At 48.9% G+C, this 23027-nt stretch overlaps 1 protein-coding gene across 2 annotated transcripts in view; it reads left to right on the top strand.

Annotated features, from left to right (window-relative positions):
* Nucleotides 1-23027, top strand: part of LOC125946976 (peptidase M20 domain-containing protein 2-like) — a 180138-nt gene that overhangs the window by 140180 nt on the left and 16931 nt on the right. For both annotated transcript variants that reach the window (XM_049671213.1, XM_049671212.1), the window contains exons 3-5: nucleotides 2202-2351; nucleotides 16493-16634; nucleotides 17915-18157. In XM_049671213.1, the coding sequence (XP_049527170.1) occupies nucleotides 2202-2351; nucleotides 16493-16634; nucleotides 17915-18157 (535 nt within the window). The remainder of the gene's footprint in view (nucleotides 1-2201; nucleotides 2352-16492; nucleotides 16635-17914; nucleotides 18158-23027) is intronic.

Raw genomic sequence — 23027 nt, 5'->3', positions numbered from 1 at the left:
TCAACAATCATTGTCACATGGTTAGCAGAAATATTATCGACACCTGTGCTAGAGGATTGTACACTTGTGATTGGTCTTCGTACCTCCTTTGGGGTAGCAGGAAGAAGAGAAAAAGGAAGAAGAGAGCGGCCCCTCCAGAAGTTTCTACGGGCGGCCTGAGAGTCTGTGAAAATGACGGCTGCGTCTGTGCATGTGGTGGTGGCGAGAGCAATTGCCGCTTCTTCCGCCGTTTCGAGTTGCTTGGCTTGACTGTTGCCGATACTAACTTGCGGCCTGGGGAGTCTACGACGTTAAGAGAGTACGCGTTTCGATGCGGATACTTGGCCGCGTCGGTGTAGCGAGCGTCTGTATCTTACTTAAATCAAATCAAATCAGGTTTATTTTTCCATAAAGAAATGGAATAAATCTTTGGAAATCTTCGTTTGATGGCGTTGGCTCTAGCTTGCCTGCTACTCTTGTGGTATATGAGATGCATGTTGTGCGGGACTGGTGCGATGCAGAGGGACTCTCGAACGTCCGATGGTATTCGTTCTTTCTTGTCCGTGTCTGCGACATACGTCTCGCTGTAGTTAATGTGTCGGAGTACTGATCTCCCGGTGGGCGTGAGCTTGAGTCGTTCCAGTTGGCTCTTCTTGTGCGCTTCGGCGAGCTCTTGCCAAGTGTTGTGGACGCCCATCTTAAGGACACGTGTATAGTAGAGGCCATGGGAGGGGGGAGTCCCATGGCGACTTTGACTGCGTTCCTCATCATGATGTTGATCTTTTCTGTTTCTCCATCCTTTAAAGCCAGGTACGGCATACCGTATGCGATGCGGCTGGTGAGCAGTGCTTGTATTATTCTTAGCGTGTCGTGCTCCTTGAGCCCGCTTCTATGACTTGAGATCCCCTTGAGGAGGTGTGTGAGTTGCGAAAGGGTGCGTTGTAGTCTTGGTAGGCTGGCCGCTCTGAATCCGTCCTTGTGAATGAGAAGTCCCAGTATTCGTAGCTTATCGACGTTCGGGATTGGCGTCCCGTCTAGGGAGACGCAGGGGTCGGGCTCTTCGCAGCTGGGCGGCCTGCCTCACGTCCTTGCTTTTTTTTTTTTTGGGGGGGGGGGGGGGTAGCAGGAAAAAAGAAAAAATGAGTGACCACAATGATCAAGTTCGTCATGCGTACTGGATTGAACAGGTATTGGAGAGAAGTAGCCACTAAATGCATTAGCGATATCTAATGGGTTAGATATTACTGATCCTTCATGATGAATGTTGGCTATAGGAGGGATAATGGTTTTATTGAGAAAGGAATTGATCAAGCGCCATTGTTTTTTATGTCTGAACCGGTACAATTATTTCCTTTTGCTAATAGCGCTTTTTAACACCCTTCATTAGAACATTCAGTGTATTACAATACTGATTGTAACGATCAAGTAGATGCACATTAAATGGTTGTCTTTTTTTCTTTTTTATATAAGGTATCTTTCTTACGCAGGCTATTAAGTAGTCCCTTTGTTAACCATCGGTTTCTAGGGAAAGAATAACGTTTATGACACTGTACACATGTTGCCGATGAAGATACGCAATTGGATATTATAGAGATGAAAGCTGTGTATGCTGATTCAACATCATTCTTTGAAGTGACACAAACTCAATCAGAATTAGATACCATTTCTATAAATGGTGTTGACGTATGTTATTTTATTTCATAATTCGCGTGGCTGACCCCAATTTCCTTAAAACGTTTTGGGCTCTTTTTCTCACCGGTTAGATTTTACTTTGTCGGTCAGCAATGGACCTCACAAATGAGAATGTTACTTGAATTTCAGGGATATTTGGTAAGTTCACTTTGATTCCCTCAGGTGTGCTTCCCAACTACACCCTAGCTCACTCTGACACTCCTGACAATTCCTTCCTGGTGATCCTCGCTTTCACGATAAGTTTATTCATTCACTAAGTCCGGTTCCTTCTTACCATGTAGTCAACTTCGTTCCTGCTAATGGGCTGCTGAAGAAAATTATTTGCTGATGATAGCTTTCAGATTGCACATTCGTCGCTCCTCGGCAGGACAGTAACATCCGCGCGCTCAATCTCGGTGTTTTATTCTTTCTTAACTGTTATGCCAAATTATTGCCAGTCTGAGCGCGTAACGCCGGCTACATCACAACGTTTCTTTGTTGAGTCTTCTGTGTCGGCGTTGTAAGCACGTCTTTCGCCTTGCCCTCAACAGCTGGTGGTTCTTGGCACGCCCGCCGAGGAGTACGCCTGTGGCAAGGAACTGCTCATCCGCCAGGGGGCGCTCGACGGCATCGAAGTGGCCATCATGTCGCACCCGACTCCCGCCGATGTTGTGGCGCCTCTTTGTTCAGCGTCGCAGGAGGTGAGCTGGAGCATGCGATTACAACGAGCATTCATCAAATGCGCGTTGACTGTACACCCCAAATAGAGACCGCGAGGATAAACCAGCGCTGAGTCATTCTGCATAAAGGAATCTAAGCACAAAGAACACTCTCCGAAGCTCAGGCTAGGTAAAGGCACAAAAAATATATCTGTGCAAGGACTCAAAACATCTCAAGTTCCAGAAATATTTTCACTACTCAGACGCCTCTGTTATGCGCGCCAACTTTTTTTAGTAATTGAGCGGTTGAGTCAGAATTTGTGTCCTTGAATCATCACAAGAATGCTGTTTGTCGCTTTTTCATGCGTTTTCTGTGTCACTTTCGCGTAACTAATATACAATCTAACCTTCAACGTCGCAGTTACTGCATAATTCATACGCTTCGCAAGTGAACTTCCTATAGGCATCACGCGGTGCAAGTAGCTAAAACCTGAAATTTCCTTTCATTGCATCGCCATCAGCGAAACTTGTATTCTGTTCAACGTGTGTTCTTGCTGAGGTGACTTGTTGCTGAGGTAGTTAGTTCTCATCTAGTAACTATATTAATCAATATGGAGTGAAGAAGAAGATGAATATAAAAACATGTAGGAAAGACAAACGCAGCTAAGACAACGTAGATGACAAAATTGGGGGTGAGGGAACAACAAAAGCGTTTATCTTGTATGCGTATTGTTACCTCTGTTGTCGTTTTTATTACACGTTCATTATTAATTTCAATAGATGTTCTCATAGAGTAGGCACAGTATTACCTCCCGATCAACAGTTAGGACAGGATTCTACTCACGGATTGAAGTAACCAAGGCCGCAGGCTTGGCACCAACTGTGTTCGCATCGGTTGATGGACACTGTAATCAAACTGTGAGTGCCATCATCATGTTTCAAGAAGGAGGTGAAAACCATTGCTTGGTCTTTGAGGCCGATGTTGCAGATTGGCTAGAAGTCTGGTGACATCGGTGTGCCCTCAGAAGCCGGCAACTTCATTCTGGATGTGTAGGTGACCACTTCAGGAGCAGGTGTAGATCAATGTCCATACGATGAAAGCATGACACATCGCCGCCACATTTCCCGAAGTCTGGTTTGGGGGATAACTGCGAGCGTGCGCGTGCGCGTTCGCCTGCGGGTGCACTCATGCGACACTTGTTTGTTTCGTTCGTGAAATATATTTTATTTCACAGCATCACTCTTGTTTAAGCAGTCCACATGATTTTCGTATCAATGGTGGTACCTGATTTTATTCGCCATTTCTTTTTTTTAGGTCATCGTATTGACGTCCTACTTCATATCATAGACAGGGTTGCCATCCGTCGTACGCATACGTGGCGTATTCACCGTAGGCCACAGAATGAGCAACACCGCGGGCACAGACTCTGCGTCCCTTCAACTTAGTGCTGAATTAAAACAATGAGTTATATAAGAGAAGGCCGAAGCTAACAGCACAGAAGACGACAGCGAATTGCGCAACAGCAGCAAGTATCGATAATTCAAAACGTTTAGGCATTCTTCCGTTGTTTCATCTCGCATAGAGAATTATAGCTTTAAAGCGTTGGAAAAAAACAATCATCCGCAGCCTTATGAGCAAGAGAAAGCTCAAACTAGAAAACAAATACGATAGAAGTACTCAAAACACATCAATGACAAACTTAACGGTTGTCAGGGACGGGCACTACACATCTATTTGCTAACACTCAATAGAGTGTCATGACGAACATGAAAAGTCAGACTACTGCACGCATACCAAAACACAGCCTATCAGACATTAGGCAAAGTTCGCCGCACAGCATTATTGTTACTGCCTTGCACAGCAGTGCACGCTCAATATAGTTATGCACTGAAACAGCTCAACGCACTTTGAGATAAGAAATCAGAGCGTGCCACAACGATATGAACCCACGACATCCTCGGCTACCAGTTGTGGCCTCGGGTCAATCAGCCGCAACAGTGCGTTCCAACGATTACGTGCGTCAGCTCGAGCGGCGCAGATAGACATAATGATGTTCGTAAAACTGCTACACCCATATCGTAGAAATTCCTTCTAAGCCGTCATCTCCGACGGCTGTTTAGGTTTTGTGAATCGACCCACGCTTACTATTGGCGGAAGTACTGAAGTTCGCACATGCCTGTGCTACTCTTACATATGCGCATTTTTTCGACTACAGCGCTCGTCTCTGGAATGGCGGGCATCTTAAGCTTGCTGGTCTTACGAACAGTTTTAGCTGTGTGAATACGCTTTTTTGGTAAGATGTTTCCTACGCCAAAATTTGTTCGTAAGTTCGCTTTCTGAATTTCGCCCTATGGCCCGAATTCACAAAAACTTGTTCCGCTAGAATGTTTCGTAAGAAAAAATTTTATCCAATCAGGATGCCAGACTAATCATTAGCGAATGCAGACAGCCAATGGCAAAGCCAACTTGCGAAATCAAAGCTTTGTGAATCTGGCCGCAGGGGCGGAATTCACTAAGCGAACTTTTGCAGAAATTCCGCATAATTTCTGCAGAAGTTGCTCCTGGCCTGGTGCCGGGCATTGCTCCTAGCCCGGGCATTGCTCCTAGCCTGGTGCGATTTCAGGACGGTAGAGCGTTTATCGCTGTGCATAACCCTACTTCTTCGCCAGTAGTGCTCTCGCAGGGCACCGCTGTGACCTGCTTTACTGACACCGAACCTCTTTCACCAGTACCCCTTCACACCGAATCACCAGCTTTGTCTACCACAACTGACGATCATGCTGCGTCCACTGCTTTAACGGCCGCGATAAATCCCGATCTGACTGCTGCGCAGAAAGAAGAACTTTTGGCCCTACTGGAAAAACACAGCGCTTTGTTTGACGTTTACTCCGTTGCTGTGCATCGCATCGAAACCGAAGGCAGTTCGATTGAACGCCGTCGCCCGTATCGCGTGTCTTCCGCAGAACGAAAAATCATTGCGGACAACGTTGATGACATGCTTAAAAGAGACATCATTCGGCCATCGTCCAGTTCTTGGTCGTCTCTTGTTGTGTTGGTCCGCAAGAAAGACGGCTCTCTACGATTTTGCATCGATTATCGAGCACTTAATTAATAAGATCGCGCCAAAAGACGTATATCCGATGCCAAGAATCCACGATGCCATTGACTCCCTCCAGGGCGCTGAATATTTCTCAAGTCTCGACCTTCGATCCGGGTACTGGCAAATCCCCATGCACGAAGCGGACAAGGACAAGACAGCCTTTGCAACACCAGATGGACTTTACGATTTCAACGTCATGCCCTTCGGTTTATGTAATGCTCCTGCAACATTTGAACGCATGATCAACACAGTTTTAGGCGGCCTTAAGTGGAAGACCTGTCCTGTGTTATTTAGACGACATCGTAATTTTTTCTGCAACTTTTCGTCAGCACCTTGAGCGTTTGGACGACGTTTTAACGTGCATATCTAACGCTGGACTCGAACTCAACACAAACAAATGTCATTTTGCCCGAAAGAACATCAAAGTGTTGGGCCACCTTATCAGTAAAGATGGCGTTCGACTAGATCCTGACAAGGTTGCTGACGTGATTCGCTTCCCTCGCCCTGAAAATCAAAAACAATTAAGAAGTTTCTTGAGCCTGGCTTCCTACTTCCGCCGCTTCATCAGTCATTTTGCTGCCATGGCGCCGCCGCTGCACAAGTTGCTGACGTCGGGCACTGCTCTCACTTGGACAGACAACTGCGAGCTTTCTTTCCAAGCCCTCAACCAAGCCTTGACAATCCGACCCCGTCCTGTGTCACTTCGATGAGAACGCACCTACTTGTTTGCACACCGACGCTAGTGGCCATGGGATCGGTGCTGTCCTTCTACAGCGTGATACCACTGCACGAGAGAGAGTTGTTGCGTATGCCAGTCGCGCATTAACGGCTGCCGAACAGAACTACTCGATCACAGAGCAGGAATGCCTCGCAGTAGTTTGGGCCATACAAAAATTTCGCCCATATCTTTATGGACGCCACTTCACTGTCATAACCGACCATCACGCTTTATGCTGGTTGTTGTCACTGAAAAATTTGTCTGGACGCCTTGGTCGCTGAGTGGTCCGATTAAAAGAATACGATTTTGACGTTGTGTACAAGTCTGGAAAAAAAATCAAGATGCCGACGCTCTGTCTGGCTGCCCGCTGCCACTATTATCTTCGAGCACGTCTCTCCATTCCGCGCCACTTTATGATGAGACTATATCTCCACTTACGTTATTACCGCTAGCTGTTACTGACACGCCATCTTCTAATCGCAGCACTCAGTTCGGCTCGTAGTCAACGTTCTGATCCCTACTGCAACATCATCATCCAACGGCTGTGCGGTACTATTTCTGCACCGAATGCCCGATTACGTCGACAACTGCGACTATTTAAGCTCGACAACGATGTGCTGCACCGCTGCATTTATAGCACCGACGGACACCGCTGGGTGCCTGTTCTTCCACGTTAGCTGCGCACAAAAATCATTGAAGCATTTCACGACGACCCATCTGCTGGCCACTTGGGTTTCCACAAAACACCACCGCGTTCGGAGCAGTTTCTTTTGGCCAGGCATGTCTACCTTTATGGCCAAGTACGTCGCTTCTTGCGTCCAGTGTCAACGGCGGAAACGACCGACTTCGCCTCCTGCTGGCCTTTTACAGCCCATCCCATGTCCCGAGACACCTTTTGCCACAGTTGGAATAGACTTGGCCGGACCCCTGCCCATAACGCCAGCAGGTTATCGGTGGATCGTGAGAGCTGTAGACCACCTCACACGGTACGCAGATAGCGTGCCTCTGCGCTCTAGTTCGGCCTCAGACGTTGCCGACTTCTTTCTGGATGGCATTTTGCTGCGTCATGGTGCACCTCATGTACTGTTGAGTGGTTGCGGCAAGACTTTCATGTCAACAATTGATAGAAGACGTACTCAGAGCTTGTGGCACAGTTAATAAGACGACATCCGCGTACCACCCCCAAACAAATGGCTTAACAGAGCGATTTCATCGCACACTAACAGATATGATAGCAATGTATATCGGGCCAAGCCACGACAACTGGGAGAAATTTTTACCTTTTGTGACGTTTGCTCACAACACTTCCATCCAGCGAACTACAGGGTACTCACCCTTCTACCTCGTTTACGGCCGTTCGCCGTCATTCACCATCGACGCCGCTTTCTTAACTGCCCCAACTAACACCTCGGCCAGTATACCCGAACAGTTGGTCTCGCGTCTTCACGAATGTCGTGACCGTACACGCTTCAACACAGAAGTCAGTCAACTAGACCGCAAGCAACGTTACGACATCTCTCGTCGAGACGTCTCCTTTCGTCCTGGAGGTGAAGTACTCCTTTCGACGCCCATTCGTACACCCGGTTTGTGTGAGAAGTTTGAATTCGCGCTTCCTTGGCCCCTACATTATTAATGAACAAACATCTCCAGTGAACTATCGTGTTACTCCCGTCGAGGTTTCTTCGGGCCATCGTTGTCGTGGTTCGGAGATCGTTCACGTTTCGCGTCTCAAACGATTCGTTCGGCGTTTCCCTCCTGGCAAAGTCGCGGCCTAGCTGGCCGCTTACGTGCGCGGGGAAAGTAGTGTGAGAATTATTCATACGCTTCATATTCGCATCTGTACATACTCATCATCCCCATTTTGGGCCTGGTGGTGGGGCTCTCGCTTGAGAGAATAACGAAGAGAGTGACAGCCTAAACGTTATCTCACAATATATATATATATATATATATATATATATATATATATAGTTATTCAAGAGCGGGGGAGGGTGGGGTGAGCGGCCATTTTTGGAAGAAGGACATGCAGAGCGTCAACAGAGCGTCGGCTGGTGTATCTGTACAGCCGAATTATGAGCGGAGCCACTGTAAAGGGGAACCGTGCAACTGCGTTCAACAGCGCTTCCAGCGTACTTTGCACTCCTCCACCTAAGACACGCAGAGCCACCTACAGTCAGCAGTCGTTCCAAGCTACCCTCTGCAGTACACCTTTTACAGAATGCTGTGCATTTTTATCTCGAATCCCTGTGCGAAATCTAACATGGAGCTGCGCATCCTCTGCCGAAGAAGACTTCTCGTGAACATTTTCTCTGGCGTTTCTATCCACGAGCCGGATCAACAGTGAGAGGCCCTCAAAGGTTCATCTAACGTTGACAACGCAACCGCTAATTTGCTAGGTCGCTGTTGCCAGGTGTTTTGCCGCTAGCAACAGCGTCCACAAATGCTGCCAGGTCTTATGAAATGAAGTAACCGCATCGAGCTTTCCAAACAGAAAGAGCGCCCTAAAATGCATAATCAGGTGCTAAAAGCAAAAATAAGCATTTATATTCTTAAAGGACAGAGATCAGCATTTGAAGGCACTGTACCGTCAGTGCTACACCACTCCGTAAGCCATACTTCGCGTTCATACACCAAAAGCGGGAAGCCGCGATGAACGGGAACAAATATTCAACGGCCTGCAATCTGCTCTCTACAGATTCTATAAGGCAGCCTTGCAGGACCTCCCCTTCTCACACCGAAAATTGGTCCTAGAGGGCCAATAGGAAGCAGCTCAACTCTTTTTCCTGAGAACGAGATACTTAGGACGTGTGCGCACTCTTGGGGAAAGTTATAGCTGAGAAGGAGGAGGAAAACAAGCGGTGAAAGGCAGAGAGGTTAACCAGATTAAGTGTCCGGTTGGGTTCTCCGCACAGGGGGGTGGTGCAAGGGCAGAAAAGATAACAAAACAAGAGAAGATTTAAAAAAGGGGAACGCATCAGTTCGCACATTGTATAGCTGAGAAGCACCTGAAAAACCTATATCTGTAATTTAGGAAAGCAAGGGCTTTGGCTTAGTCTACGCCTTCTAACACTATTGGAGCATTTCGCGCTGTTGTTTAACTGCCAGAAGCAAATCGTATGTTGCTTGTGGCACAATCAACATACGTTCGCTTATGGACACGAAAGCGAACGTATGTTGCTTGATTCAGCCTAAATTCATACAGTAGGCATGAAGAATACTACTTTTGTTTATTTCGCGGTAATGATGCTACGAGGCATTGTGTATGAGCCTGCCATTAAAGGACCGCTTGTGCTAGGCGAAGAGGAAGAAGATGGGACAAGCCTCGTGAGATGCTGTCAGCCATTCTCTGGTAGCAGCAGCCTGTATATATTGTCTCTCCGGTGTACTTGTGAATTCCCGTGACAATTTGGTGGAGGTGCGGGGTACCAGAAGAAGCGCTGTACAACGGAGCTCCGCAGTGGTCGTCGAGTCGGGGTCATCATTATGACTGACGAAGCCACGACCACGCCGCCTGCGCCGGCCAGTGCGATGCCTGCACCAGCGCCGATCACAACGTCAATGATCGTCGTCACGCACCCTAAAGACCCGGGAACGTTCTACGGTACGGATGAAGTTGACGTTGACGATTGGATTGCCAATTATGAACGCATCAGTGAGGTCAATCGTTGGGATCCGACGATGATGCTGGCGAACGTGCTATATTACCTCATAGGAACGGCAATTGTGTGGTTTGATAACCATGAGGCAGAGATTGGAAGTTGGGACACCTTCAAAACAAAACTTAGGGCCTTGTTTGGGAAGCCCATGGGTCGAAAGGCGGCCGCTACGCAAGAGCTATCCATCCGCGCTCAGACGTCCACGGAACCATACATATCATACATTCAGGACGTCTTGGCTCTTTGCCATAAAGTGGACACGAACATGACGGAGTCGGACAAGGTTGGTCACGTACTAAAGGGAATCGCAGACGATGCGTTCAACCTATTACTGTGCCGAAATTGTGCGACCGTCGACGCAATTATTGAAGAATGCCGGCGTTTTGAGCAGGCCAAAAGTCGGCGTATTGCGAGGTCATTCGCTCGGCTACCGAACACCGCCCCGACATCATCATGCGAAGATGGACAGGCCTCTCGTCGGCAGTTGTCGCCACCATCGGAAATTACACGAATCGTACGTCGGGAAATCAAGGCAATTGCTCCTGCTCTCCCCAACAACGGCCACGGCGATTTTCACGTGCCGGCCGTTTCCCTGGTCCAGTCCATTGTGCGGGAGGAACTTGGCAACTTGGGTTTCGCCGTCTGCACCGTTGCTCAGTCTCGGACAACTGACTTTCGCCCTAGGTCGCCGCCTCGCCCGAGATCACCGCCTCAGGAACAACGGTTTTATACGCGCTCTCGTAATCCGGCTGAATGGCGGATGGCAGATGACCGGCCGATTTGTTTCCACTGCCGCCGTATCGGTCACGTCGTGCGCCATTGCAACAACTGTTGGGCGTCGCCGTTAACCCGGGATGACACTGCTAGCCGCACCGACAACTACAGCCGTTTTTAGCCCGCTCAGCCATGCCAGCCATACAACACTGACAGCTACCGCCACTTCCAGGCCTTTTGAGCCATACAACGATGCCACCCCTACGCCGCACAGCCATTTCCCTTTCGCCCCGAGGTCACCAGTCCCGTTCGCCGCTAGCGCGTCGGCCATCGTCTCCTTCGTCTCTACGTCGACGTCCGACATCGCTGCTCAACCTTCAACAGGGAAACTAAGGGATGCAGCTCTTAGAGGTGACGCTGCATCTTCGACTTGCACCTCAAATCCTCTCCTCGTATTGCCGACGCGACGAAACTTGATCGACGTTGACGTTGACGGCTTAACTGTTCCCGCACTCGTCGATACTGGGGCACAAATATCCGTGATGAGTAATCACATTCGTCGCCGCCTCAGGAAAGTACTTACCCCCGCCGCTACTGGTATTATTCGCGTCACTGGTGGAAGAAGTCCCGCAGTCATCGGAATGTGTACAGCTCGCATCACCATCGCCGGTCACCATATATCTGTTTTGTTTACTGTTTACTGTTACTGTTTACTGTTACTGTTTACTGTTCTCGAGCAGTGCCCCAACGACGTCATTCTCGGACTCGATTTCTTGTCGGCCCATGCAGCTCTCATTTACTGTGCAACCGGCGTCCTTCAACTTGAGCTTCCTCAGCTGGCAGATGTTCCGGATTTACCGTCACACCGCTTATGCTCTGTCGATTATGTTCGGTTGTCACCGCAAGCCGCCACGTGTGTTGCCTTGACGACGGCATCACCAGTTTCAGACGGCGACTACATTGTGTCTCCACAAGTTGAAGTACTGTTGACTAGAAATATTGCTGTGCCGCACACCCTCGTGACTGCGGTCGGCAACCACGTCCAGCTACCGCTTCTCAACTTCAGCAACTTGACCCAAGCTCTCCCGCAAGGCATCTCAGTGGCCAACGTGTATGCGCTTCATGAATGCGACTGTCCTCGCTCAAGGATCCAACTGGTCGACTTGGTCGCTGGGCTCTGAGGCTACAGGAATATACCTTTGAGGTACTTTATAAATCGGGCAGGCTACATCACGATGCCGATTGTCTTTCGCGCCATCCGGTGGACCCTGCTAGCGTCGCTGACCACAAGCATGATTCCTGTGTACTGGCCATCTCTGATTTACGCGACATCAGCACCGAACAGCGTCGGGACGCAGCCCTAAAGCTCACCATTCAGCGACTCTCTTCTGCCCGTTCCGACCCTGCTCTACGCCAGTATGTCCTGCGCGATGACGTCCTTTACCGTCGCAAGATGAAACCTGACGGGCCAGAATTCCTGCTAGTTATTCCCCGACACCTGCGCACCACCATTCTTCAACATCTGCATGATGCTCCAACTGCCGGCCACCTGGGCGTTTCACGCACCTACGACAGCGTGCGACAGCGGTTCTTTTGGACTGGCTTTTATCATTCGGTGCGCCAATACGTTGCTGCCTGCGAGCGCTGTCAACGCCGCAAACGTCCTGCTCTTCCTCAGGCTGGCCTGCTTCAACCTGTCGACATTCCACCGGAGCCTTTCTTCCGCATCGGCCTTGACTTGCTCGGAGCTTTCCCTACGTCCGTATCCGGCAACAAATGGATTGCCGTCGCAACTGACTCCGCCACCAGATATGCCAGCACGCGCGCCATGCCCAGTAGCTGCGCCACCGACGTTCCCGACTTTCTGCTCAACGACGTCATTCTTCGTCACGGGGCTCCGCGTCAGCTTCTTACGGATCGTGGCCGCTGTTTCCTTGCGAAGGTAATTGACGAAATTCTGCGTAGCTGCTGTACCGAACATCGCCTTACGACAGCCTACCATCCACAGACCAACGGTCTTACCCAGCGGCTCAACCGAAGACTCAAGGATATGCTGTCCATGTACGTCTCTACTGATCACCGCGATTGGGACGCCGCCCTACCCTACGTTACTTTTGCCTACAACTCATCCCGACATGACACTGCCGGCTATTCGCCGTTCTTTCCCCTGTACGGCCGCAACCCAGCATTGCCCTTCGAGACGCTCCTTCCTGCTGATCCATCCGTACCAACCGCATATGCTCAGGGCGTCCTCTCTCGAGCCAGAATGGCTCGCCAGGTTGCTCACAGTAGGCTATGTGCGTCGCAGTCCTCCCAAAAAGAGCGCTATGATAGCTGGCACCGCGAAGTGGAGTGCCCTTCTGAATCTCTGGTCGTACTCTGGACGCCGTCTCGACGCCAAGGCCTGCGCAAGAAGCTCCTCCCTCGCTACACAGCACCCTACAAAGTTCTCCGCAAGCTCAACGACGTTGACTCAACGCGTAATCAGCGGGTAACAACCGAAATTAAAGTGCAGCCGGTACTTTTCAACGTTCGCCTCGCATGCTGCAATGAACAGCGATGTAATTTCTTGAAATACATGTCGAATGTTTCTCGGTGGTGGAGTCGCAGAGATGTCTGGGAAGTTCGTGCGCAGTACTCAGCGAGCGCGGACTGCAGTGGTGTGGTTGAACAGTTGTCTACAACCAAGATGGTGGCAGTGCTACTTCCGGAAAACCGGCGCATGCCCAGATCGGTCGGTGGGATCGGTCATTGGCCAATTTCTTGCGCAGCGTGCAGCCATTCTATAGCCAGATTCTTGCGTGTAGGGTCTTGATGTTGTTTGTCGTCCTATCTATGAATGGTACTGTCACTATCGATGTGCTCCATGACATTCAGTGTCCGAGTAGGAGCTCCCTGGCTCTGGCTGACCATGTTTTCGGGGGACGGCTGCTTCTTTTGTTTCTGAATCCTGTGCCGTTCGCTTGAGTTTGTGTATCTCAGTGAGTATCAGCTGCATGTTTTGTGCTAACTGTTCCATCATTGCCGATTGCGCGCTCGAGGCAGTACTTTGTTGCAGTGGTGTCTGCGGTGCTTTGGAAGTCTGGTCCATCATTTTTATGGGTTGCTGTGATTTGCTGTTATGTATTTACCATGCGCTTAAAACCTTCAAACTCGGCTCGTAGCTCGCCTAAACTGTTACGAAATAGTTTGTTTTCTTCGACTATTATCTTGTATACTCGGCGTTGTGTGTGATTTGTTTTTGTGCAGTCTTAGATTTTCCAGGAGGAGATGCGACTTGTGCCCAGCTCACCTGATTATTTTGAGGGATGCTCCGTACCACGCTGGTGATTTGCGTGGCGATTTTCCCTGGTGACTTGCTTCTCGGGGTTTACATCTTTCTTGTCGGCTGTTTTGCTGCTGGAGGACATAGGGTCGGGATGCCGACCGTTTTCTCTGGCCCGGCTGCCCGGACCAAGCTCAGCTCCACGATGGCGTGCGGGTACGGGACCGGCTGCGACGATCCGTCCTCGGTTGGAACTCCAGCTAAGAGTCGTCTTCTTCATTGGCTAACCACCGTAGCTAGGTCTTGGTTGGTTCCTTGCTCTGTGGTCTTGATTTCAGATTTACCGACTTTTGTCTTTTGGGAAATGTGCGGGGACCAGTTCATGGATCATCCCAACAAATGGCGCACTTGGGGCGTCCGCGTGGCCGTCGGCAGGCTCCCGCACCCCGCACATATGCGATTGTGACATATCTTTTAGACCATCGGGCTGTGCTGGGAAACTGTGGCTCGACTGAACCATCATCATCATCAGCAGCAGCCTACATTTATGTCCACTGCAGGAAGAAGGCCTCTCCCTGAGATCTCCAATAACTCTTGTCTTGCGCTAGCGTATTCCAACTTGCGCCTGCGAATTTCCTAACTTCATCATCCCGCCTGGTTTTCTGCCGTCCTCGACTGCGCTTCCCTTCTCTTGGTATCCATTCTGAAACCCTAATGGTCCACCGGTTATCCATCCTACACATTACATGGCCTGCCCACCTCCATTTCTTCCGCTTAATGTCAACTAGAATATCGTCTATCCCCGTTTGTTCTCTGATCCACACCGCTCTCTTCCTGTCTCTTAACGTTACTCCTAAGATTTTTCGTTCCATCGCTCTTTGTGCGTTCCTTAACTTGTTCTCGAGCTTCTTTGTTAACCTCCAAGTTTCTGCCCCATATGTTAGCACCGGTAGAATGCAATTATTGTATACTTTTCTTTTCAACGACAGTGGTAAGCTCCCAGTCAGGATTTGGCAATGCCTGCCGTATGCACTCCAACCAATTTTATTCTTCTGTAAACTTTTTTTCTCATGATCGGGGTCCCCTGTGAGTAATTGACCTAGATAAACGTACTCCTTTACATACTCTAGAGGCTGACTGGCGATCCTGAATTCTTGTTCTCTTGCCAGGCTATTGAACATTATCTTTGTCTTCTGCATATTCATCTTCAACCCAATTCTTACACTTTCTCGATTAAGGTCCTCAATCATTTGTTGTAATTCGTCTCTATTGTTGCTGAATAGGACAATGTCATCTGCAAACCGAAGGTTGCTGAGATATTCGCCATCGATCCTCACTCCTAAGCCTTCCCAGTCTAAGAGCTTAAATACTTCTTCTAAGCATGCAGTGAATAGCATTGGAGAGATTGTGTCTCTTTTCCTGACCCCTTTCTTGATAGGTAACTTCATACTTTTCTTGTGGAGAACCAAGGTAGCTGTGTGGAATCCTTGTAGATATTTGCTAAGATATTCACGTATGCCTCCTGTACTCCTTGATTACACAATGCCTCTATGACTGCTGTTATCTCTACTGAATCAAATGCCTGTGCATAATCTATGAAAGCCATATAGAGAGGTTGATAGTGCTCCGCACATTTCTCGATTACCTGATTGATGGCATAGATATGATCCACCGTAGTATATCCCTTCCTGAAGCCAGCCTGTTCTCTTGGTTGGCTGAAGTCAAGTGTTGCCCTGATTCTATTGGAAATTATCTTGGTGAATATTTTATAATATACTGAAAGCAAGCTAATGGGTCTGTAATTCTTCAATTCTTTAACGTCTCCCTTCTTATGGATAAGTATAATGTTGGTGTTCTTCCAGCTGTCTGGTACACTTGAAGTTGTGAGGCATTGCGTATAAAGGGCCGCAAGCTTTTCAAGCATGATATCTCTTCCATCTTTGATTAAATCTACTGTTATTCCATCTTCTCCAGCCGCTTTTCCCCTGGTCATGTCTTTCAAGGCCCTTCTAACTTAATCGCTAGTTATATAAGCAGCTTCTGTATCCGGTTGATCACTATTTCGAACGAAAGTACCTTGACTGTTTTGGGAACTGTACAGGTCAGTATAGAATTCTTCCGCTGCTTTTACTATGTCATCTAAATTAATGATGATATTACCATGCTTATCCTTTCAGTGCATACATCTTGCCTTGTCCTATGCCAAGCTTTCTTACTGATTTCATGCTGCGTCCATATTTTACGGCTGAACCATATCGCACACTTAATTCTTTCATTTTGATCGTTTGAGGCATTTCGCAAGACAGCAGCATTAGGCAAGGCATCAACCAAAGAAAGCCTCAATGTCTCCTGTTCTTTCGATAATTATAACACAGATCAAATGCTCGGATGCATCGGAAAATGAAAGGTTCACCGTTGTTGGTCCGGCCAGTGCACACCACTTCTTATCTTGAACGACGAGTATGTTTACATCCAGCCGATAAAGTTGATTTAGTTGGCTTGTCCGACCGAACTCCGGTTGTCCGATTCACATAAACAATATCGGGCCGTGTCGAGCGAGAGCCAATGTGATTTATGCCAGCCCGTCTGCTGCGAGGAGTGGGTCGACTCGCCCAAGTCGCTAGGCATGATGCATGTTAACGCGATGGTGCCGTGCCGGGTCAGCTGTACTTCTGACTCGACCCGCTCGCGTCGAGTTCGTCTAAATAAAGCTTATGTTGATTCTGCAGCTCGTGGTGCGATTCAAAGGCAAGTCTGCTCATGCTGCTGCTTACCCTTGGGAAGGCGTGAATGCCCTCGATGCTGCCATTGCTTCCTTCGTCAACATTGGCCTCCTCCGCCAACAGTGCAAGCCATCTTCCTGGATTCACGGTACGGCTTCAGGTGACAATCGGGTAGTGCCGCGACAAAATACGTCGCAGTATTGTAAACGGAAGCTAGCAGTGCATTTTAAGTCCAAGCACCAAACGTGTAGAATTGCAGTCAACCTGAAGTAAAGCAGCTAGCTAGGCTACAGGACCGGTGTTTCGGAAGTCATCCTCATGAAATAACGGTAACTTCTGGTGTCTCACATCTTCCAATACCCCTGTCCGATTTAGCCGTTTTAATGGCTGCAACGGGTCTAAACAAAACTTGATTATTGGCTTTTGTTGTGCATCGAGTCAATGTCCTATATTATACAAAACTTTTACATAAGTTCAATCACAACAGCCATAATACTCTGCATGAACTATGCGCAGGCATCCATGACGCGTATTATGGTTGTTCTAGTTTTTCAATGACGATTCGGACTCATTACATTCGTTTCTGTTTGGTTCTTGCGCTCCCCGTTCCATGTGGTTGCATGACTTGAGCCCATATAAATTGTGTTACCTCTAGAAAAGTTCTGACTTCAGAGTACAGCGCTTGCTCCGCTAGCTTGCTTTTTTGTTGTCCTCGTCTCTGTTTGTGCAGTCACCCTCAAAATGAACTCACACTCACTCGTCTAACTATCGGATCTGGAAAATTTTATCATGCTTGTATTCAGGACCCGTCAGGACCTGCGACACTTTTCGTTCCTAAGAGCTTTTTTTTTCATTGACTGGCCGACCTTCTTAAATCATAATGTCCTTATTATGAGTTCGCCGCTACCATAGTTACTGCGGTGTCCACACCCTGCGGCGCGATGGCGCTTTCTATGTGCACCGCAGCTCTCTTGCGTCTACGAATGGAAGTGGTGGGGTCGCTACGTGCGGTCGTTGTAAAGTGACAAATCAGTCATCAGGGTTGCTATATTCCTTCGTTATAGATACAAATTTGCGTTGACAAATTAGCGTTGACAATACACGTGGCAGATAGTTATTAGGCCGGGACATGCGAAATCCTTTGTCAGACAGGTCATTTCCGGCAGAATCGTCCGTTGTGGAGGCGTTAGTTCGTATCTGAAAGAAAACTCGAGGCGTGTTGAGTTCGCGAGTGGGTCACGGTGTGCACGAAATCGCATGTTTGTACGAGGTTGATGAATGAGTATTGAAAAACTAGCCCGTCACGCAAGCGCGCGTAGTGGTCGAGACGTAACAATCTAAGCAAGCCTCCCGCACTTAGAAATATAGACGTGCTAATTTGTGGCCTATTGTTTTTTTTTTCTTTTGTTTTAATCTGCGTTCGCAAAGGTATTATCGCGGAAGGTGGCAAGTATGCCAACGTCATTCCGGAAGAAACGGAGCTCCGCTTCTGCGTGCGCTCCGACTCCAACGCGGAACTGATATTGCTTCGGGACCGAGTCGAGGCCTGTTTCAAGGGCGCAGCCGAGGCCACAGGCTGCGAGGTGAGCATCCGCAGGGCAGCCGCTTACATGGACGTCATCCAGAACGCCGCCATCGCTGCCTCGTACCGGAAGCACGGCCACTCTCTCGGTGAGATCACGCACCGCCAAAGGACCTCAAAAGTATACACGTAAAAAAACTGCAAACGCTCGGTAAACGCGTAGAGCACGCCAATCTGTGCCGGCCTTGCTACGTGCGCTCGGATAGATGGCATCCGTCCACTGAATATTTCTGCGACCCTGCTAAATACTTCTCGGTTCGATATAGGTGTTCAGAGTGAAATAATGCAACACCTCTCCCACGTAGAGGTGGCCGTAGCGTCAAGGCATGTCACAGAACAATGGTGTGATTGGAGGGGGGGGGGGGGGCTGAAATACGTCAAAACCTCGCCGGGCACAGCGTTCTCATTCACCACGAGACCTGATAAACAAAAGCGACGGCAGCAAGGGATCGCCGGCGTTCGGTAGAAAGTTCTTGTTCTCACACTTTCTCTCCGTCATCTCGGTGTTTGTTGCATTCGATTGTGTTTACACGGTTCAGCAACGAAATTGATCACGCGTAAAATGTTTCAGTTTGGTTTGTCCGCCATGTAGCATACGAGTTAAAGGCATTGCGCTTAGGTTCTGAATGCCACTTGCCGCTTCTTTAGCCATGTGCTCTAGCTAGGGTTACACGACTGCACGAGGGAGTCGCGTTGTGTGCTAAAGTTTCTGCGGCTTTCAAGCACTGATTATGTTAACGCCAGAGCGTTAAGGGCCTCGTGTCGCAGAAAATTCGATGTCGGCGTCGGCGGCGTTGTCCGTTAGAGAAAAATCATCCTGAACGACGCATCTCGAACCACACAGATACCCCGCTTCGTGCATAGGCGTTACTGACAAAGTAAAATGCGTCAGAAAATTCGTTAAGTACGACTTACACACTATCTACAGACATGATAACGTCGGATTGTAATTTGAATATACGAGGAAACATAATTTTATTGCGCGGAAGCTCTAGCACAAAACACTTTTTTCCAGCTGCCATTTGAGGTCTGTCTTAGTAGGAGAGGCGCGCCCCACTCGGTTCCTTGCAACACCCTCCAGATGGCGCTCGTCTCCACGTATCCGCGGCAACGGCGGCGCCCGCCGGGAGTGGTAAGAAAAAGAAAGAACCAGAAAGCTCGCCTTCGTGCATAGCGTTCACCGCCAGAGTTTTCAGGTAAAAATTACGATTACATAAGCTGCAGTTGCCGGGAAGCGTGAGACGCAGTCACGGATCTACGAATGCTATCGCGTTCCACTCTTAAAGGCGAAGCTTAAGCGTCCTCCGAGTTTGGTTTTATACGCCCGGTAAATCGTCGCACCAGCTGTCGCGCAGTTCATGTTCTTGGATTTATTTTATGCGTGGCTTCACGAATGTCGAAATGTTGCTAGTTGCTTCATGCTAAATGTTTGTTGATTTTTTACAGCGAAGCTGTCTTTGGCTAGGACCCGAGGTTCTATGGCGTCCACACAGAAAAACCATCCCCTAAAAAGTGAGAGTGAAAGAGCCAACAACAAAAGCAAACGCATATCGCCGCTCGCGTCGGAGCTCGGTTTGCGGCCAGCCTGTGTCTAAAAGTAGGTGTCTCTGTGTATGTATGACGTAGTGCGGAACGTAGTGTGTGCCTGATAAGGCGACCAAGGGGAAAGGGTTGGTGCACGTCGGCTCAACCGCGCGAACGCGCTCGCACCACTACTCACGCATTCGTCGTCGTCGTCGTCTTCTTGCACAGCTGGGGCGCTATAACTCAAAATGTTTGCAAACTGTTTTGATTCCACTTTCTGCCATCAGCCTCCGAGATTGGTCAAAACACTTTCGGGCCACTCCCAACTTCACCTGTCTGTCACGCGACGTCACTAAAACTGCGATAGCTCCCTATCTGATATAACGTATACACACTGATTATGCATGCTTAAACCGCACAAAAGAAGAAATTACACCATGTTCCCGTAGGGGATCCCTGAGTAGTATGCGAAGCAGCCATGGGGTCGACTCAAGTTCCCATTAGTTCTCAGATCGGCCTGTCACCGCTGCCGTTTCGTGGCAGCGGCTCGTGCCCTCTTCTCCGCGGCGCTGTCCACGGCGCTGACACTGGCGTTGACACTGGCGCTGTCCGTGGCACTCATCGCGGCGTTACGGGAGGAGAATGAGAGGACGAAGTGAATGATGATGAGTGGGCGAAGCACCAGGGAATCATTCGGGCAAAACGCCGGAAGCATTCTGCGGAAGCCGGAAGCTGGCTTCCGGAACGGGAAGTGCAACCGGAAGTGGAAGTGGAACCGGAAGCGGCACCGGAAGTGGACGCCGCACGGCGGAGGGAGAGAGTGACATAGCCCCGAGCATAAGATGCATTGCATCTAAAATATTCATTCCTGATTCGACGCCTTTTCACCATTAGCCCTCTGCTATTGGTCCAGTGTTTTTTGGCTACACCCACTTCGCCTCTCTGTCACGCGACCTCACAAAACCGCGAAAACTCACCACGTCAAAGTGACGTGTACGCCAAAAAAATGCATTAATATGCCGAACAAAACTGAAAATTTCTCAATAGCAACCCACTGTCCAGTTTCGAAAGGAATAGAAGATGGCTGCCCGCCGATCGCTCAGGCCCTCGCTACTCGCACCTGCCGTTGAGCATTTATTTATTTGCACATGATAAGCCTTTTTTCGTGGCAGTAAAACGTTATCGAGGCCTTTCGGCATACATACAACATCGCTCTGCCAACTCTTCCTTGCTGAGGATCCGTTTCAGCGGCATTCTTATCCTTCCGTTGCACGCCACCGCGATTTTCGACCAACCACCGCAAGCTAAGTAAGGCGAAACGGACCAATCGGAGAAGCTGGCACCACCCTCTTCATGCGGTTATCTATTTTCACTGTGCTGGCTCGACCCCATAGAAACCCTCTCCATTAGAGCTTGCTCCTCGCCTCTTGTCAGCCAATTAGATAAGAAAAACCGCTTAGTGTAGACAATGTTATTGGTTTTGGAAGCGAGCAAAGCTGACCTCTATAAACGAGGAGAGGTTTGATTGGGTGGTTCAGACAACGCTGCGGTTCACCGCTCTCTGCTTGCGTCTGTAGTTACGTAAATTTGACATCAGGAGTTTGGAGTCAAAACATTTTTGAATCATCTTACGTTATAGCGCCCCTGGACTCGTTTCCGCTCATCATTCCAGCGTAGAATTCCACTTCTGTTCTGTCGTCGTATTATGGGAGGCCACGTTTATGCATTTATGCAGGTCTACTTTATGCATTTTCTGACGCAATTTGTTTTCAAACATTAGTTGAGTAAGGCACTTGCGCTTGGCGGACGGCCTAGAAGAACGAGGATATACGTATGCTGCACTTCCGCCCACGTGCATGCGCACCTGACGTACGTCCCCTGTGGCGGTGGTGCTTGTGTAACATCATCTGACGTCAGTTGGGATGTTGGTACTTGACTGACCTCTGCTCCAGCTTCGCTGTACATCTAGTTTCATAGGCGGATTTTTACGCGCAAGCGTATTGGCCCGCCAGTGAAATCGGCGATGGGAACAAAATCACGCACTGGGGAAAGTGCGGAAGAGCACGCTGAGATGATGATGATGATGATGATGATGATGATGATTATCATTTATTAGCATCTCCTTTGAAACGGGGTGGGGAGAAAGCGTCTCCTATCCTGCTTGAGTTACTCACGTATGCTTCTAGAATTCTTGTATACATCTTTTTAAGTTCCTCCATCTACCTTGTGCCGCTGCCTGTGCCTGTTATGATTCAGTCATAACAGTCTGTTCACTCCTTTTTATTGCGATAACAATTATATGGACACTCCAAAGCAGATTTCTGCCATCGGCGTCACCATCGTCGTCGCCGTGAGGTTCCGTATGACGTCAACGGCGATGAAATCGTCGCCGCGCTCCGGACGCTGTATGTGCGAGTGAAAGGGCGCGAGGGACGCTCGCTTTCACGGGGAGCGAACGCCCGTCGGAAAGCAAACGCGCGTTCTGCGCCTTGCTCCCTGAAGGGCCGCAGAATTAAGCGCCTCTTTCCTCCTTTCCATATATAGAGAGCAAACGCAACTTTTTCCGTCGCGCGAAAGGCTATGTGGGGACGGGAGGGAGGGAGGGGAGGCAATGTTTAGCTGCGGCACCAAATACGTATTTATATAAAAACACCGCGCGCGTTCGGTGCGAACGCGGGCAAAACGCTGACGGCGTCGACAACAGTTCTGCGCCTTCCTGGTGCTGCTGCATGTCCAAGTTTATACCGCTGATAAAACTACTATCCTTACTCCATATAGCTCTCTACTAATTTGCTATCGCAATTGGTGCTTCGCCTTTCGGGTGAAACTGCGACAACTTTTCCGCCAATACTCTAAACGTACCTTGCTTATCTCGACTGCTTAGCGGTTGACGCTTCCGTCCACTTTAAATCCAAGCGCTTCTGGAAGGTGTACGTTACCCAACGTTCTCACTGGGTGAATCTCTTCGTATTCCATTAGGATGTGCTCAGTGGTCTCCGGATCTTTACTGCAGCGTACGCATGGCTCATCTAGATTCCGAATATTTCCTTCGGTATATTATTGTCCTTAGGGAACCGGCTCGAGCCGCAAATAGCAAGTCCCTTGTGTTATCGTGCAGATTCTCCCTTCTAATTTCTTTCTTCTCATTGCTTTTAATTCTCCATGGCCCTTTTTGCTTCCATTGTTTACATCCAGTTCACTGTCTCACTGTCTCTCTATCACTGTTTCTCTCACTATCTTTCTGATGACTTCACGTTGTCTATTTACACTTTCAGTTACCCTCTACTTGGTTGCCAACTTCCTTTACCTCTTCCTCCATTCTGTGTCCACGCTTTCCAGGTACAGATATTTGCGCACTTTAGCCTCCCATTTATTTTCATCCATGTTCCTGAGCCTTTCTTCAAAACTAATTTTGGTTGGCGCTTCTTGAATTCA

The sequence above is a fragment of the Dermacentor silvarum genome, chromosome 7, assembly GCF_013339745.2.
Source record: "Dermacentor silvarum isolate Dsil-2018 chromosome 7, BIME_Dsil_1.4, whole genome shotgun sequence".
Classification (NCBI taxonomy): domain Eukaryota; kingdom Metazoa; phylum Arthropoda; class Arachnida; order Ixodida; family Ixodidae; genus Dermacentor; species Dermacentor silvarum.
This window is presented reverse-complemented; position numbering and strand designations above follow the sequence as displayed.